The sequence below is a fragment of the Moschus berezovskii genome, chromosome 9, assembly GCF_049115385.1.
Source record: "Moschus berezovskii isolate FMDL1 chromosome 9, NW_MosBer_1.0, whole genome shotgun sequence".
Taxonomy (NCBI): domain Eukaryota; kingdom Metazoa; phylum Chordata; class Mammalia; order Artiodactyla; family Moschidae; genus Moschus; species Moschus berezovskii.
In genome coordinates this window covers 38,566,001-38,582,999 of record NC_142468.1, presented here as the reverse complement: position 1 = coordinate 38,582,999, position 16,999 = coordinate 38,566,001, and the positions used below count along the sequence as shown (strand labels likewise).

Below are 16,999 nucleotides of genomic sequence, written 5' to 3'. Positions count from 1 at the left end.
GGGTCTTAACCACTGGACCACCTGGGAAGTCCTGGGAAACCTTGCTTTGACTCATCTTCCCACAGTATGTGTTCCCTGGACACAGTCTTGCTTGACAGCCAGAACACTGGGTTGAGGCCAGGATGCTGTGCAGCGGCCAGTCCAGTAGTATGATGTTAGGCAGGTCACTTATCTGCTCTGGACCTCGGTTTCCTCTTCTGGCTTTGAGAATATACAAGCCTAAACTGTCTACCTCTTAGCCTGGTCACCAGAATCAAATGTGAGAATGAGGTTGAATTCAAGGCAAGAACATTGACAAGTGTTATGTAAATGTGACAGAGAGAGGGTAGGCTGGCGCTTGGCTTCTCTTGGCAGACTCAGAAGGGATGTAGCCCCAGGTGCTCGCGTGTTTGGTGCTGGCTTCCTGCTCTCTCTCTTTCAGGGCAGCACATCACCTGGGAATGATGGGGAAACTGAGGCAGCATGGGACTCAGGCTGCTGAGTCCCTTGAGAGGTGCAAGGCCAGTAAAGACCTCCTAAAGGCAATCTGGAGATTAAACAAACAAACAAACAAAACCTAGGCCCAGGCATAATTCAAAAGCTCAGCATGCCACTCTCTCCACCCCCAATGAAGGGCTTTGACTAGTTAAAGCCAAAAGGCTGGACCCGCTGAAGTGGCCACAGTGCCCCTTCCCTGATCTAGGATGTCTTGTCCCTTTTCCTCAGTCACCAGTGTACCACTCAACCAGTAAAAAAAAAAAAAAGCATGCAGTGAGCTTTCAGGCCAGTCTAGGAAACACCTGAAGGGCAAAGTGGACATGCTTCATAACCACTCCTTCTGGGTGGGTCACCACAACCACTTACTTCCCAACAACCTTGAAAGGAAAGCAGAGCCTCATGACAAGGCAGTGAAGCCCCAGGCAGTGGTAGAACCTAGAGAGAACACAGGTGCCTGGTTCTTTCCCCACATGGCTGCTTTTCAGACCCAAAGTACCAGAGTGGTGAGTTCCCTGGGGTAGGGGAAAGATGAGTCAAGGCCACAGGTATTCCATCTTGGTCCCAAGGGTGGGAGAAAGGGGAAAATCTGGAATCTAAAAGCCCGAAGTTCCCTCCCTGACATGATGCAGTGGCACCAGGAGGCGCTCCAAAGACAGCCCCTACGTCCAAGCGAACTAGGCCACCCAACGTTCCCAGTTCCCGAAAAACCCAGTCTCCCCAAGCCGTGGAGGCTAGGTCTTCACAGGCGCATTTTAGCTTCGGGTTAAGAATGGAGGCGCAGCGGGGGCCAAAGCTGGAATTCCCCTTCCCTCAGAGAAGCGTGGCGGTGTCACCACAGTCACCTTCCCTCCCCTGAGCGCCCGTGCACGCGCGAGCCCTCCTGGGTCTGACCTGCGGCCGCGGCGTCTCTCGAGCGCTGACTGCTGCTTGGCTCCCGCCGGGCTCGCGCTGGGCCGGCGACGCGCGCTGGGGCCTGCGCCTTCTCCCTCTGTGCGCAGGGACGGCAGGGCTGCGGGGTGAAGAGGGGACTACGCGTCTCAGTTCTGGGGCGGGGCGGGGCGGAGTGGAGTGCCAGGACCCGCCGAGGTGCTCCGAGGAGACCCGGGCGCGCAAGCTGAGACTGCACGGGCTCGCCCAGCTCCGACGGGGTAGACGTTCGGTCAGTGGCGAAGCCACGTGAGCGGAGAAAAGAGCGAGCCTGCTTCTGAAAGGTCTGCTGGGGATGGGAGGGGGACGAAGAGGGGACAGGGTGCGAAGGGACAGGGGAGACGCTGCCCAATTCTCTCCACGCGGGCGGATATGGGCTCTGAGACCAAGAGGACCGGTCAACGCCCGCAGAACCAGGCTAGGCGATTGAGCAAGGCATCCGTCCTAAGACCTTTCAAGAGTCCGTGGTAACATCCACCACCCGGAGTTCGTCGCGAGATTTCGGGGGTCTCACTGCCCTCGAGCCCCGTCCGCGCCCCTCTGGACCCCGGATGGCATCGCTAGGTGTGTGCCAGAACTGCCCGGCGTTGTGTGTCAGGGGCGAGGGGAAGGAGGAGTCGGAGGGCTGGCTGCGGAGTGGACCGTTCTCGCGCGCCCGTCCCTTTTCCGTCCCAGGCTGGGTGGGGGCGGGCGCAGCGTCGCGGAGACTCGGGTGCGGTCTGAGAAGGTGGAGAGCGACTTGGAGCGGGGCGGGAGGGCGGGAAAGCATCCCCGACCTGGTTTGTCCGGTCACACATAGTCTGCTTAAGTGCAGTAGGAGAAGAGTAGGGGTTGCAAGAGAGCCCCGCCAAGAGAGAGGGCGTGCGCTTTTGGTGACAGGGTGTCCGGACCTGGTTCCTTCTTTATCCCATCCCTGGGAGCGCTTCGTGTGAGCTTCCACCGCGAAGAGGCGAGCGGCGCCGGCTGCCAGGCACGCACTGTTTCGAAGAGGCAAAGGTAGGAAACAGCAGTCCGGGTTTGAGTGGCGGGTATACTGCTGCGGTCTGTGCGGCCCGGGTGGGTGTCGAAGAGGCCCTTGAAGTGCTGTCCCCGCCCCGTCCCCTAGAGGCGCACTTCCCACATCCGCCCAGGTTCCGATCAAGTGAGAGTTGAAAGTATTGTGAGAAATTGAGATGAGGCAAAGAACAAACAAAACAACAAGAAACTTACTAAGGCCACGAGGTTTACAGATGTAGATTGCTTACCTCGGCTTAACTGGAGTCTAGGTAATTCGGCTGGCAACATTCAGCACCCCTGGGCTCCTTAACCACCTCAGCCCTTGTTAAGGATTCCTGCCCCAACCCACTTTTCAGATCTTGTTCTATTTCTCCACTTAACGGCCTTCTTTGGTGCAAAAGCACACGAACACGTGCCCACACACCTTCTTGAAGAAAGAGACTGGGACAGGAATTCTGGATAGGGTCCTTTTAGCCACCCAGAGCTGTGAACTTTGAGTGGGGTCCACCCCAGAGAAACAAACCATCACATTTTAGCAGTTGGTATCACTAGTCAGAGTTCTTGACAACTCCAGGCAAGTCACCCACACTCCCTTTGCAGAGAATTGGTCATCTTTACCGGTTCCAGAAGAAGCAGGAGGCAATCAGAGAAAGACTTCAGGAAGAAATCCCTGAAAGGCCACAGAACATTAAGAATGTTCAGAAGAATGTTGAATGCAGAAGTCTGGAGCTTGCACTAGGCTGTATTTCCTTGAAGACTGTAGCTTTATTTCTTGGCCACCCCTAATACACACACAAAGGAACCCCACTCTATCCTGTGATAGGTAAGGAATGGGTAATCTGTATCTGAATTGCAACTGAGCATGAGAAATACTTTAGTATTCCAAGAGGAAAGGTGTCCCTTACCTCTCAGGCCAGGTGGCAAAGGAGAAAAGGACGACCCCAGAATGTGGAAATTGGCCCACCCAGTGAGAAAGCACCTCAACGTTGTCACAGGGGCCTCTGATGCAGGATGTGTCTAGATGTTTATGGTACTGGGAACTCCTTCCTTCGTCTGTATTTCTATGAACCTGTAGGTATGTATATCTGACCATGCGTGCATGCATACTTAGTCGCTCAGTCGTGTCCAACTCTTTGTGACCCAATGGACTATAGCCCGCCAGGCTCCTCTGTCCATGAAATTTTCCAGGCAAGAATACTGGAGTGGGTTGTCATTTTCTCCTCCAGGGGATCTTCCCGTCCCAGAGATGGAAACTGAGTCTACTGTGTCTCTTGAATTGGCAAGCAGATTCTTTACCACTGAGCCACCTGGAAAGCCTATATCAGACTGTGTCTTTCTTGTGCTTATTTATATTAATATATATTTATATCAGTATAACAATCTGGCAGTTGGCTAGGGGAGAAGTGGCGGATTAAAGATGGACATGAGATTTTTCTAGAAAAAATTCTACTGTCAGATCATCCTTGGCAAGCCAGGAAGGATGTCCCCAAGGGAACCACAAACTTCGTAGGAAAAAGCAGGATTGTTGGGTGTGAGGACTTTTCATTTCAGTCCCACCTTTTCATGCAGGAGGCCTATTAAGTTAATGAGTAAAGCCAAATTAGGATCAGGGTTATCAAAAATTAACTTTAAATTGGGTGATGTAGATTAAAGAAGACCTAATTCACTAAACTGAACTAGAAGGAACTAAACAAGGCAAGTTTTATTCACCAAATGTCTTTTTGTTTTAGTCATCTTTAATAAGTATTTTGGAGAACTGGAAATAAATTAGTGTTGTTCTTCTATACTTGATCCAGAAACCCTTTTGTTAGTGTTCCTTTGAAGTACAATGTTAATAGGGATGAGCCATTCTTATAAAATATTTTATAACCTCCCTTATAACCTCCCTTTGAAATAAACTGGAGAAGGAAATGGCAACCCACTCCAGGACTCTTGCCTGGAAAATCCTGTGGATGGAGGAGCCTGCCTGGCTACAATCCATGGGGTTGCAAAGAATCGGACATGACTGAGCGACTTCACTTTCACTTCACTTTGAAATAAATGCAGGAATAATGCTAATACATGACCCTAATCAAAATACACTGCATCATCATTATTTCTTTATATTGCAAATATTTGGTTTTGAAATTCCAACATATAACATGTACTCTTATTTGACTACTATGTATTCAAACTTGCTTTATCTTCCTATCTTATTAATGAAGATAGTCTACATTTTATGGCATTTCCTTAAAAGTACAGTCTTCCATCAAAACTGTAACAGCTTCAGTCGAGGTGTCATAAGTTAAAAAAGTCTTATACCAATAAATATCTGTTATAAAATATTAATAAAGTATCACCATCACATATTTTACAAAATAATCCTCAAATTCTTACTTACCTTTAGCTGGAGTTGAAATGTATGTTTCAGATTCAATTAAACATGAACATTCATGCCTTGGAGACTCCAACTATTGGAAGAGGCTTTCTAAAAATTTTGTGAAGCACCATAAATTGACAGCATGGGTCAAATCCATTCCTGTCCAATCTTTAGCCTCAATGTAGGTGATACTGTTGACAGAGTACAGTAGGGGACAGTGAGGAAGCATAGCTCCCTCTTGTGTGTGAAACAGAAGATGCCACCTTCAGGGAGAGGGATACTTTCATACATTCATTCATTCCATCCACAGACTGACTAGCAAGTACATGCTGCACTAGTAAGTTTATCCCCTGATGCAAAGATGGAAAGACAAAGCCCATGCCCTTTAGGAGATTAGAAGCTAATGGGTTCTAGATGTTCAAACAGAGTGCAGTGTAATTACTGTGACTGTGGAGGTATGTTCAAAATGCAATCAGAACATTAGGGGTGGGAACATCTACACTGGCCTGATGACGTCAGGAAACTTCGCAGAGGAGGGAACACGAGCTGAGACTTGAAAAGTGAAGAAGAGTTTGCCAAAAGAGCAAGAACATTCCAGACATAGGAAACAGTATGTGCAAAGGCATGAAGGCTTGAAAGAGCATGTCAGATTCAGGGAGATGCCAGTAGTTTACAATGGCTAGAGGTTAGGCTGCACAAAAGATGGAGGTGGAAGTATAGGTGGGACTGGGTCACAAAGGACTTTGCATATGATGGTGAGAAGATTAGATTTAACGCAGAGCAAAGAAATAAAATGATTATATTTGCTTGTTAGAAAGATTGTCCTGGCACCAGGCCAGATAGGATGAGGCGGAATTAGGGCAGAGGCAGTAGTAGGGAAGGAAATACATGGATGGTTTCAAGAAATAGTTAAGAGGTAAAATGGTCCAGGTATCTGGCTTATTTGATTGATGAGGTGGTGACGCCACTGAAGAGACAAAGAGAACAGAATAAAAAGCAGAGTGGAGACACTGAATTCAGTTTGGGACCTGTTAAATCTGAGGCATCCATGGAACAGCCAAGTGAAAACATACACAGGATAGCTGGCCCTTTTGTGTTTAGAGCCCAGGGAGGAAGTCTGTGTGGAGACAGATCTGAGAAGCATCAGCCATGAAGGGATGAACTTACCTAGAAAATCATGAAGACTTACTAGAAGAAGAAAGCCAAGGCAGAATCCTGGAGAGCATGACTGTTTAAGAGGGGAGAAAGAACTAGCAAAGTGGCCATGAAAGGGATGGCCAGAGGCAGGAGACCTAGGAGAACGTGGTGTCATGGAGGCTCAGGCAGGAAGTTAGAAGAAAGAGAAATTACCACGGGGAGGGCAAGAAGGGTGAAAAGTGAAAGTTTCCCTTTAAATTTAGCACTTGGTGACCTAATAGGGAAGGATTCCCAGGTGGCTCAGTGGTAAAGAATACACCTGCTAGTGCAGGAGACACAAGACTCAGGTTCAGTCCCTGGGTAGGGAAGATCCCCTGGAGAAGGGAATGACAACCTGTTTCTGTATTCTTGCCTGGGAAATTCCATGGGCAGAGGAGCCTGGTGGGCTACAGTCCCTGGGGTCACAAAGAGTTAGACATGACTGAGTGTCTGAGCTCTGAGCACACATGCACACAACCTAATGGAGAAGCTGGGGTTAGAGAGAAGCCAGATTCACTGGACTGAGGAGGTAAGGCAGTGGACACACACACAGACTGTTCTTCCCAAAAGCCTGGCTGTGAAAGGAAGAACATGGGACAAGGTAGTAGCTGGAAGGGACCCAAAAGTTCAATAGAAAGATCTCTTTCTCTTTGTGTTCTTAAAATGGGAGAAATTGAAGCATGTTCTTGGGCGAAAGAGCTGGCAGAGAAAGAGGAGCTGCAAAATCACCAAGAGAAAGGGGGATAACTGATGAGATAGGTGGTGGTCAAGGTGGGCAGGATTGGGGTCAGAGCCTAAGAAGAAAAGATTCCATTCCTCTGGGAAGGGAGAGTTGAAGAGTTAAGAGAAAAAGCAAAACTTCATGTTAAAACTGAGGCAGAGGTTATTCGACTTGCCCCAAAGAGAGGACTGAATGTTTAAATGATCTGTTTGCCTGATACCACGCTTCCTCCCATAGATAGCACCAGAAGGTGGCCAACCTAGAAGGAGAGGGAGAGTCTGGGAGCCACAAAATTTAGAACTAGAATGGGTCATGGAGATCACCATATCCAGTTGCAGATGAGGAAGCTAAGAAACAGAGGAGGTTTTCATTTGTCTGTCTAGTTATAAAATCAGTCAGTAAAGAGCTGGAACCCAGAACTGATTCCAGCCCAGGGTTCCCTGTAAGGATTGTTGAAAGAGACAAACGGGGAGTAATGAAATGCCCCCGCTCCTTCCCAATCTACTAGCTTCTATTTATTAGTATTATTCTGTTCCAGGTACTATTCTTAACACTTTATAGACACAATCTACTTTCATATTCACAATGACCCTATGAAGTTAACATTACCATCATCCTAATTTTTTAAATAACATCAAGTTTCTGTTGAGGTCAAGTAACTTACAAGAGGCAAAGGCAGAATTCAAATACAAAGCTTCTAAACTCTTAAACTTATCCTTCCATTGTATCACTTAACAAGACACTGCCTGGTTAAATTTTGGAGCTTCCTGGGTACCAAGGCCCCAGTACAAATCAGACAGGGAAATGAGCAGAGCTGGGTTCGTTGATCATAAGAGGAATTTTTTTTTCCACATTTTGGCATGTCTGAAATTGAGATGTGTCTTACCAACAATGGCTATTATAGTTTGTTCGTTTGTTTGTTTTGCTGCACTGCACAGCATATAGGATCTTAGTTCCCCAACCAGGGATTGAACATGTGCCGCTTGTAGTTCAAGCACAGAGTCTTAACCACTGGATCACCAGGGATGTCCTGGCTGTCATGACTTAATTGGCAGTGGTTTTTTTCTCTTTCTTTCTTTGTGATACATAAAATAACAGCATCCATTCCATCTGGATTTCACAAGACACGGTTGATTCAGGTACCATTTTCCCAGTATTTTGTCTGCAAATGGACAAACTAGAGCCAAATAGCTCTGAGATCAGGGAACAGACAGAAAAGAGCTAAGCCAGGGCTTGAGCTGAAAGGAAGCCTGGGAATTTAAATCAAGGAGGAGAGCCGCTGTTGATGATGTGTGGGTGGAAGGACGTCTGGTCCCGGCACTGTTCCCAGTGGAGGGCGGGCTCCTTCAGTGCTCACTGAGGTGTGCTCATTCAGCTCGGTTCTTCTCCAGTTACCAGTGCAGGACCCACGGTGCTCCAGAGAGCTGGTCAGACCGGAGGGCCAGTCCGGGTCTGGGAATCAGCCCTCTGGTGATGTAGCTGGATTACATACACTTAGCAGAGCTCTCTGGCCTTTGTTCCTTTGGGGACTGAGGAGGAAAGCCAACCTTTTTGTAATCTGTACCATCTTTCAGCCTTATGCCTTACCTTGACAGTAAATACAGCTCTTTTTATGTTCTGTGATCTGTCTGCTTGTGCTGGAGGCCTGAGGGAGATAAAAGAGAATTATATTTCTTGAGACAGTCCCAGAGGAAGCAGAGAAGCCTTGAGGGTAACGGTGGCACTGATTTAGGGGACCTGGGGATTAGGAAGGGAGCATGGTTTGACAGAGACTGATTGCCAAGACCTTTATTCTCTCACAGCTAAGGATGGCTGAGGGAGAGTGGAATGGTGGTAACAGCGGCATCTGCTGAGCTCCAGAGAAGAGGGGTCTGGTGTGCTCTCTGCTGCATCCCCAGCACCAGGAACAGTGCCTGGCACAAAGAGGGCACTCAGTGAGCATCTATTGTTGTTGTAGAGCCTCCGCCTCCACTGAACAAGCCCAAATGGCTGCTTTTGGACACACATTCCCCTTCTACGCTGGGCCCAAGCCGACCTTCCCAACGGACACCACGTTGGCCGTCATTGTCGCCATCTTTCTGACTTCACTGGTCACCTTCATCATCATCCTGCCAGGCATTCGGGGCAAGATGGTGAGAAACAAAACAAACCCTGCAGACCCCAGCCCCAGAGAGACCTTGACCTTGAAAGGAGCGGTCCAGACTCTCTGGTTACAATCAGACTCAGGAGAGAGAGTCTAGTCCTGAGAAAACATCAGCCACCCTCCCAGCAGAGAGCTCCCCACTCCCTGGCAGATAATTACTGAGTATCTGTTCTGGGCCAGGCACTTTGATCTCAGTTGACTGAGTGACCTCAGCTTTAGAGCAAGCACCCTCCCCAAGTCTGGAAAGAGAAGGGGTGGATTTGGAAGGAGGGTGAGGCATCTTGAGCCATCACTCCCGCCCTGTGACACAGAGGCTGTTCTGGATGCTGCGGGTAGTGACCAGCTTATTCATTGGAGCTGTGATCCTCGGTGAGTGTGAAGGGCAGCTGACTTGGGCAGCTCCTCCGTCCTGTTTCTCCCATCGGGGTGTCCCCACAGCAGCCTTCGCTTCAGGGTGGACTTCTAGACCTCCCTTCCCCCATCTCCCTCACCCTGGACTTATTCCCTCATGTCTACCCTTTCCCTGAGAGGTGCAAGCCTCCACCATGTGTCTCTCTAACCTTCTGAACACTTTTATTCAGCGGAAAGCAGGTCAAATGAATGCCTGTGGGGAGAGGGTCTCTGGAGGCTGGAGGGAAAGAATGGTGGAGGGCTTGCTTCACTTTGGGGATTAGGCAATGGGAAACATAGAAAGCCTCTGTGTTGAAGCTCCCTGTGTTTGCCCAGAACCGTTTATTATGTTAGTGTTTCCTTCCCCAGCTGCTTGAGTAGCGCTCCCTAAATGGGGGAAGAGAGGGAAGGGGTAAGAGAAGTATAACCAGGGGAGGAAGATATTGGATTCTGACACATTTATTCACTTTTAAAAAATTTTATTTTGGGCTGTCTGGGTCTTCATTGCTGCACGGACTTTTTCTTTAGTTGCGGCGAGCAGGGGCTACACTCTAGTTGCAGTGCATGGGCTTCTTATTGCAGTGGCTTCTCTTGTTGCAGAGCTCAGGCTCTGTAGCATAGGCTCAATAGCTGTAGCGCGTGAGCTGAGTTGCTCTGAGGCACGTGGGAATCTTCCTGGACCAGGGATTGAACTTGTATCTCCTGCATTGGCAGGCAGCTTCTTTACCACTGTGCCACCAGAGAAATCCCACCCAACCCCCATTTATTCATCTCATACATGTCATTGGCATATTTACTATTAGCCAGGCCTTACGCTGGTTAATGGACACACAATTATGAGCAAAACAGACATGGTCGGTCCCCTTGGTGCTTTCCCCCTGGCTCCAACCCAGCAATGCCCAGGCCTCTCTGAGTTCTTGTATATCCAACTCCCCAACCCAGCCGTGAATTTCAGTTCTGAGTGGTCTGTGGGCCAGGTGAGCACCAACACGTCCTACAAGGCCTTCAGTTCCCAGTGGATCAGCGCCAACGTTGGGCTGCAGATTGGGCTAGGAGGCGTCAACATCACACTCACAGGTGAGGGAGGGCTCTTACCTGTGAGGGAGGGCAAGGTGCGGCTCTTTGTCTTTGGGAGCTATGCTCAGAGTGGTCTAAAGAGCAATAGGATGCGGGTTGGAAGGAAGGGAAATTCTCAGGCCTTGGAAACTGCCTTCTCTCACTGGAGACCAGAGCCTGGCCCTCTGTCCAGCATGATAAGCTGCTGCCCAGGTACATCTCCACTCTGGCCCTTGGGTCCGTGCTGAGCATAGGTGCCCTCTTCCCCAGGGACCCCAGTGCGGCAGCTGAATGAGACCATTGATTACAACGAGGAGTTCACCTGGCGCATGGGGGAGAACTACGCTGAGGAGTATGCCAACGCACTGGAGAAGGGGCTGCCAGACCCTGTGCTCTACCTGGCCGAGAAGTTCACCCCACACAGCCCCTGTGGCCTGCATGGCCAGTACCGCCTGGCGGGACACTACACCTCGGCTATGCTGTGGTGAGCATGGCCAGAGGCCCTGCTGGCTTAAACTCAGGAATGGGGCTTCCACCCATCTCTCCTCCACTCACGTGGTGATCCCTAGTGAGACAGTTTGGTGCCGGTGACCGCAGTACTTGGTTGGGAAATCCACAGGCAGGAAGCCCCACCTCACCTCTTTGGGGTGTCCTTGGGTCCCCAAGTCTCCACCTCAGCCCCTCCAGGTAGAAGTTTGCCCCAAATGAGGCAGAGGTACTGGGGCCAGCCTTCAACAGGTCCTGGCTCTCCAGGGTGGCATTCCTCTGCTGGCTGCTGGCCAATGTGATGCTGTCCATGCCTGTGCTGGTCTACGGTGGCCACATGCTGCTGGCCACGGGCCTCTTCCAGCTGTTGGGACTGCTCTTCTTCTCCACGGCCACATCCCTCACCCCGCCCTGTCCCTTGCGCCTGGGTGCCGCCATGCTGCACACTCACCGTGGGCCTGCCTACTGGATCACGTTGACCACAGGTGAGGCCCTGGGACAGGTAGTGGGGGGCTCAGGGCCAGGGCCCAGAAGGTCCGTGGGGCTGAGGGTCTGCCTCTGGGGACCAAGGATGCCTTTCCCCTCTTTAGAGCCCCCTCCCTCTTAGATTCCTTATCCCCAGGCTTCCCTTCCTTTTATTTGTATGTATCTGTCTTTGTCATATCCCTTATCCCCTAACTCTCTCTTCATCCAGCTCTTCCCTAAATCTTCTGACCTCATGACCCCTCCCTCTTCCCCAAAACACTTTCCCCTGTGTCCCCCATTCCTAGAACACTTCTCTGTCCCTGCCTCACAGTCTTAAACTGCCCCACAGTTTTCTTCTCTTCTCCTGTCCTACTGTGTCTGCCCCCTTAAACCATTTCCTATGCCTCCTCCTGTGTGTCCTACCCTCCTCCCAGGGCTTCTTGGTTTTCAGAGTTTTCTCTCTCTACCCTGGGATGTAACTGAAGGAACACTGGGTTTAGAGTCCAAAAACTCAGGACAACAGACCTATAACAGCCATATGACTTGATACTGATCATCTCTTGGAGCACAAGTTGCCCTGAAGCAGGGACACTAGGCCTCCCTCAGGAGGGGCCTAATGCTCTTAGGGAAAAGATGTCCTTGGGAGGGTGTTCCTATCACTGAAGTGGGATACTTGTTGCTCCATCACCAGGACTGCTGTGTGTTCTGCTGGGTCTGGCCATGGTGGTGGCTCACAGGATGCAGCCCCACAGGCTGAAGGCTTTCTTCAGCCAGAGTGTCGGGGAGGACCCTGTGCTGGAGTTGAATCCCGAGGAAGGGGGACTCCTGAGCCCTCGCTACCGGTCCATCACTGAGAGTCCTGAGCCCCAAGACATCCCTCTGTCAGAGGCTTCCTCCGAGGCCCCCTGCGAGGAGCCTGACTGTGCCCTGTAACCGTAACCATTCCTTTCCCTGGTGGCATCTGGACTTCCAACATGGCTCCAGACTTTTCTGGAACCACCCCCACCAAACGACCAGAACTGCCAACAGGCTGGGTTGTATCAGTTCCCAGCCCCAATCTGAAAGTGGAATAGGGAAAGAAGCTCTATCTATTGATGTTAAAAATGGAACAAAACAAAAAGCCCTAAGGCAGAGACTGAGGCTGCCCAGAAACCAGACCAAGCAGAGGTTACCTGTTTCTGCCCAGCAACCCTGCTCTCCCCTGGTGCTTTGCCTCAAGGTGGCATTTACTGAGACCCAGCTTCACCCACATAATGACATATGTGTGTGCGGGGTTACAATGTGATTCTCTTATGGTCCCTCTTATCCTTCTGCATGTCTTTTGATTTCCTTTTTCCTGGGTCCCTTTTGTTCTTCTTTTACTGCCCTAGCTGGTGTGATTTCATTAATACAATGAATGTACTGCAAGGGAGAAGAGACCAAGCTTCTTGTCTTAGATCTAATATTAACTGAGTATGCTGCATTCTCTCTGAGCCTCTCTTCTAAACTGGCCAAGTAAGATTGTAGGATTTGCCAAGGACCTTAAAAAATTCCCAGGGTTTACATCTTTACTGGAGAAGGAAATGGCAACCCACTCCAGTATTCTTGCCTGGAGAATTCCATGGATGGAGGAGCCTGGTAGGCTACAGTCCACGGGGTCGCAAAGAGTCGGACACGACTAAGTGACTTCACTTCACTTACATCTTTATGCCTTGCTGACATAACTTGGCCCTCAGACACCACTCCTTTGATGAATAAACTAAAGTAGTGAATAAACTCCAAAATAATATTTCTTCCGAGCCCACTCAGCAAGAAGGGATCCCGGAGGGCAGTGGCAGGGGTGGGGAGCTGGGAAGACCTGTCTGGTCACTGCTACCATCCCCTTGGGGCAGCTCAGGAGGATACTGGCTTTGGTTGGTTCTTCCCTGGACTCACTAGAGGGCACCCTCTCCTGGGTTACTCCGCATTTTTCAGACAGACAGAACCCGGCATGAGTGGCAATGCAGAGAAAGTGTACTAGACTACCTTCAACCTAGGGAAGTCTCATATGCCCGGAAAGCCTTGAAAAGCCGGGGAAGATAATGAGGGAAAGTTTCTAGAAAACAAAAAAAGAATTTATTTCCAGTTCACCCTGGGAGACTATTTCCCCGGAGAGGGGGGTCACATCTGAGGCCACCGGCCTCTCCCACCGCGCTCCCGGAGCTCCTCCGGTCAGCGGGCACCGCACCCCGGCCTGCGGGGACCAAGGCAGAGTAGGAGTCCGACGTTGAGTCCTTTCACAGGTTAGTACTGATGGTTAAGTCCGAGGCCCTGAACTGCTTATGCAGTGGGTTGCTGAGGATGAGAGGCGAGCTCCCCTTCGCCGGACTTTCGAGGTCCTTGACGCTTCCTTCCAAGAAGAGGCGAAGAGCGTTGGGCCGAGCGTAGTGCAGACTCAACACCGCGGCTCCGAGGAGGAGGCAAAGGACGCCTGTGATAGCGCAGTCGGGGCGGGGTTGGGGGTGGGTAAAGGGGGCTGTCAGGGTTTCAGAGCCCGGCCTCCCAATCTCCATCTATTAGACGTATCTGCATTTGCTCCCCAGACACGCACACACACACACACCTCGCAGAAAGATCTCTAGTATGGAATACATGATACGCAGGTTAGCATGCTCAGTAGGGTAAGATACCGAAGGAACCCTTCCAAACTCCGTCCCCTCATCTGCAAAATAGGTGTAACAGTGCCAGCGTCTACGAATTATTGAGCGAGACAGATCAGATAATTTATGTGAACTCACTATGCAAACTGGAAAGCCCACACTGGTATAAATCCCGTCCCCGCTCCCAGCCACCGGGGGCGTGTTCCCTCGGTCCTCACCAGTGGCCAGCGTGATCCAAAAGGCTGCGCCATAGTGAGTGGTGAGCTCGGAGGAGCCGAGGCGGAGCTGGCAGAGAGGCACGCTGGAGATAGAGGCGAAGGCGAACACCGAGAAGAGCGCGAAGGCGCCGGTGATGAGGAGAGCCAGGCCTCCGTAGTGCGGAACCGGCATGGACAGCAGCAAGTTGGAGAGGAGCCAGAAGCAGAAGGCCACCCTGCAGGGAGGGGGCGGTGGGCTGTGAGCCGGGTCCCCCAGCACGCCCGGCTTCCCACGGGCTCGCTGGCTCTACATCCCAACCCAGAACCAAGTCTGGTGCTGGGATGGCAGAGGCGCAGGGAAACACCGGATGGAGAGTAGCCGACGCCCAGCCGTTTCTGGTTCTCTTCGGTTTCCCGCGGCCGGTACCGACCATCTGCCCCGGAGGATGCAATTCTCACCCTCAAGCACGTTGAGCTGCAGCGGGAACTCGCATCCTCCGGCTCACGCGCCCCCACCCCACCCCCACCTCCGCATACACACACACACACGCACGCGCGCGATAGCGGGCGCGCGCAGGTACGCAGAGTGTCTTCTCACCATAGAGTGGCCGAGGCGTAGTGTCCCGCCAAGCGGTATTGCCGGTAAACCCCGCAGGGGCTGCCCGGAGTGAACTTCTCCGCCAGATAGAGAACAGGGTACGGCAGCCCCTTCTCCAGGGCCTCCGCGTACGCCTCGGCATAGTTCTGGCCCACCCGCCAGATGAACTGCTCGTTGTAGTCGATGGTCTCGTTCAGCTGCTGCACTGGGGTCCCTGCGGATGGCGGCGAGGTCACCGGGCTGCGTACAGCTAGGACCCGGCGACTAAGCGGACTCGGTTGGGAAAGTGAGAATCCAAGAGATATGGGTTCGGCAACGGTTGAGGAACACAAATCAGTGAGAGCCAGAAGCTATTTGAACTTATGGGATCTGTCCTCACAGGTCCCCCAGCTGCCTCTCCCCCACCCATGGTGTCTTGTCTGCCAACCCCAGGAGCTCACATAGCTGCAGCCCCCTCACCTGTGAGTGTGATATTAACGCCCTCCAGGCCCACGTGCAGACCGACGTGGGCTCGGACGCGTTCCACACTGAAGGCCTTGTAGGATGTTTTGGTGCTAACGCTGCCGACTGACCATTCTGCGCTGAAGTGCGCCGCTGTGGGAAGACGCACAGGGGGGTGGGGAAAGGTCAGGGAGAAGACTGGGGACGTGAAATTGAGAGTGGTGATGGGAGGTGGGAAACGGTGCACAGAGTTGGGGGGGGCGTCTAGAACCCAATCCATATACACGGTAAGGGTGGAAGCATGGGCACTAGAAAGAGAATGGGAAGAGGGAGTGGGGACTCAATCCAAGTTCTCCACCTGCCCAACTGTCCTCTGGCCACCCCCTCCCTCACCCAAGGTCCTCTCCCCATCCACTGCAGACACACTTACCCACAATTTCTGCTCCTATGAACAGGCTGAGCAGAATTCTCACCAACCAGAACCATCGCTGCAGGAACACACACAGGGTCAGGTCTGGGTACTGCCTGACCAGATTCCCGCAGACCTCCCTTGACCCCACGCTGCCCTGGCCTTTAGTGCCTCTGCAACTTCCCTCTCTTGCCCACCTTTCCCAGTTACATTCTTGACCTTTAAAGGCTGAAGTCAAGTCATGCAAGTCCCTCTGAGCCATTGGCATGTCTGATGTTTTCTGGCTGCGTGTTTCTACCTCCCTAGCCCCATTTCCCAGTTCACCCTGCCACTGGGCTGTCTCTACCTCATGCTCCCCACCACCCCCATCCCCTTTCTCCTCTGGCTATCTGGTTCCTACTCCTTGTGCTGCCTGCTGCTCGGCTCACTGCCATGGTGAGGCTCAGTGAGTTCAGAAGTGCTAGGCAGGCAGGGGTCACCTCCCTCAGGAGAGGGAGGCCTCAGGGTCTGGTCACCAGGAAGAGGAGGTGGGACACTACATCTCAGATAATTACTCGGCGTGCCAGTTTCCCAGAAAACCAACACAAGACCTGAGGAGCCTTGAGAAACAGACAACTTAGGTTCTGGGAGAGGGGGGAATCTAAGAAAAAGTGCCCAGTTTACCACAACTGTGAAGAAAGTGCTGTGCGGAAGTCTTTAGGATGGGGGCACATGACAACCAAGTGCAGAGGTGAAACAGCAGTCTGAGTTGCTGTTTTCTGCCCTCTTAGCCAGAAGGTCATCACCCAGAGGTCAGGAAGGGGGTGGAAAGGGAGTGGAGGTGCAGCCTGGAGAGAGGAGGAGGTCCCTGCAGCAGGTGAAGCCTTGAACTGACCCCAGGATTACCAGACTGGACACCCACTCTCTGCAGCAGCCTCCTGAATGTTCCAGTTGGGGGTCCTCTCTGAATGTCCTGCAGAGGCTCTCTCCCTATTCTTGGGAAGGGGTGCGTACTGGACCAGACTACTGATGTGCTCCCCCTGTGTTTGTCTGGTTCAGTGTGCTTCAGTCTGACTCTTCATGAAAGACCCTGCCACCCTGCTACCTGTCCTGGGTTCTCCAGACACAAGCTGTCCATGACGCCCTCCATCCCCCAGACCAGAGCTTCTACTACCCCCTTACCGAGTGGCCACGAATCCCGGGTAAGATGAGCAGGAAGCTGGCGGCCAAGACCAAGAACACGAGAATGACGATGAGTAGTGGGACGCTGAGGCCAGCGGCATGCCGGGGCTGAGGGTAGAAGGGCAGCACACCATCCCACAGCGTCATGCTGCAGCCTGGTTGAGCTGGGTGTGTTCCAGCCGGGAGAGCGACCACTGGCCTCCGAGTCCAGGTCCCACTTCCCTTTACTCTGTCCCCTGCGTGCGAGCACTGGACCCAGTGGACAAGTCAAGTCTGAGCAGCACGGCTCACCTTTAAGGAAGCCAGCAGCTAACTGCCCTCAGGCCCTCTGGATTGGCCGAGACCGAGTTAGGTGAGTGGGAGAGCGGGCTCTGAGGGT

At 51.9% G+C, this 16,999-nt stretch overlaps 3 protein-coding genes across 6 annotated transcripts in view; 1 reads left to right on the top strand and 2 right to left on the bottom strand.

Annotated features, from left to right (window-relative positions):
* DUOX1 (dual oxidase 1) overlaps window positions 1-2,042 on the bottom strand; it is a 34,887-nt gene extending 32,845 nt beyond the window's left edge. The window contains exon 1 of the mRNA XM_055435939.2: window positions 1,369-2,042. The gene's annotated coding sequence lies outside the window, so the exon portion shown is untranslated. The remainder of the gene's footprint in view (window positions 1-1,368) is intronic.
* DUOXA1 (dual oxidase maturation factor 1) lies at window positions 1,829-12,947 on the top strand. Of its 4 annotated transcripts, XM_055435944.2 has the most exons (9): window positions 1,829-1,968; window positions 2,284-2,400; window positions 3,001-3,223; window positions 8,614-8,788; window positions 9,111-9,168; window positions 10,132-10,266; window positions 10,516-10,729; window positions 10,999-11,216; window positions 11,888-12,947. In XM_055435944.2, exons 3-9 carry the CDS (start codon window positions 3,114-3,116, stop codon window positions 12,127-12,129), a joined length of 1,152 nt encoding a protein of 383 aa, XP_055291919.2. In that variant the 5' UTR covers window positions 1,829-1,968; window positions 2,284-2,400; window positions 3,001-3,113; the 3' UTR covers window positions 12,130-12,947. The 4 variants fall into 4 exon arrangements, with proteins under 4 accessions (XP_055291919.2, XP_055291918.2, XP_055291920.2 ...); XM_055435943.2 differs by lacking the exon at window positions 1,829-1,968 and having other exon boundaries at window positions 2,189-2,400; XM_055435945.2 differs by lacking the exon at window positions 1,829-1,968 and having other exon boundaries at window positions 2,189-2,400; window positions 10,974-11,216.
* A 354-nt stretch (window positions 12,948-13,301) lies between these two features.
* On the bottom strand, window positions 13,302-16,767 carry DUOXA2 (dual oxidase maturation factor 2). The gene is made up of 6 exons (XM_055436896.2): window positions 16,621-16,767; window positions 15,481-15,538; window positions 15,069-15,203; window positions 14,610-14,823; window positions 14,033-14,247; window positions 13,302-13,645 (listed from the first exon to the last, which is right to left on the bottom strand). The coding sequence occupies exons 1-6, from the start codon at window positions 16,765-16,767 to the stop codon at window positions 13,452-13,454; spliced, it is 963 nt and encodes a 320-aa protein (XP_055292871.1). The 3' UTR covers window positions 13,302-13,451.
* Window positions 16,768-16,999: the final 232 nt, after the last annotated feature.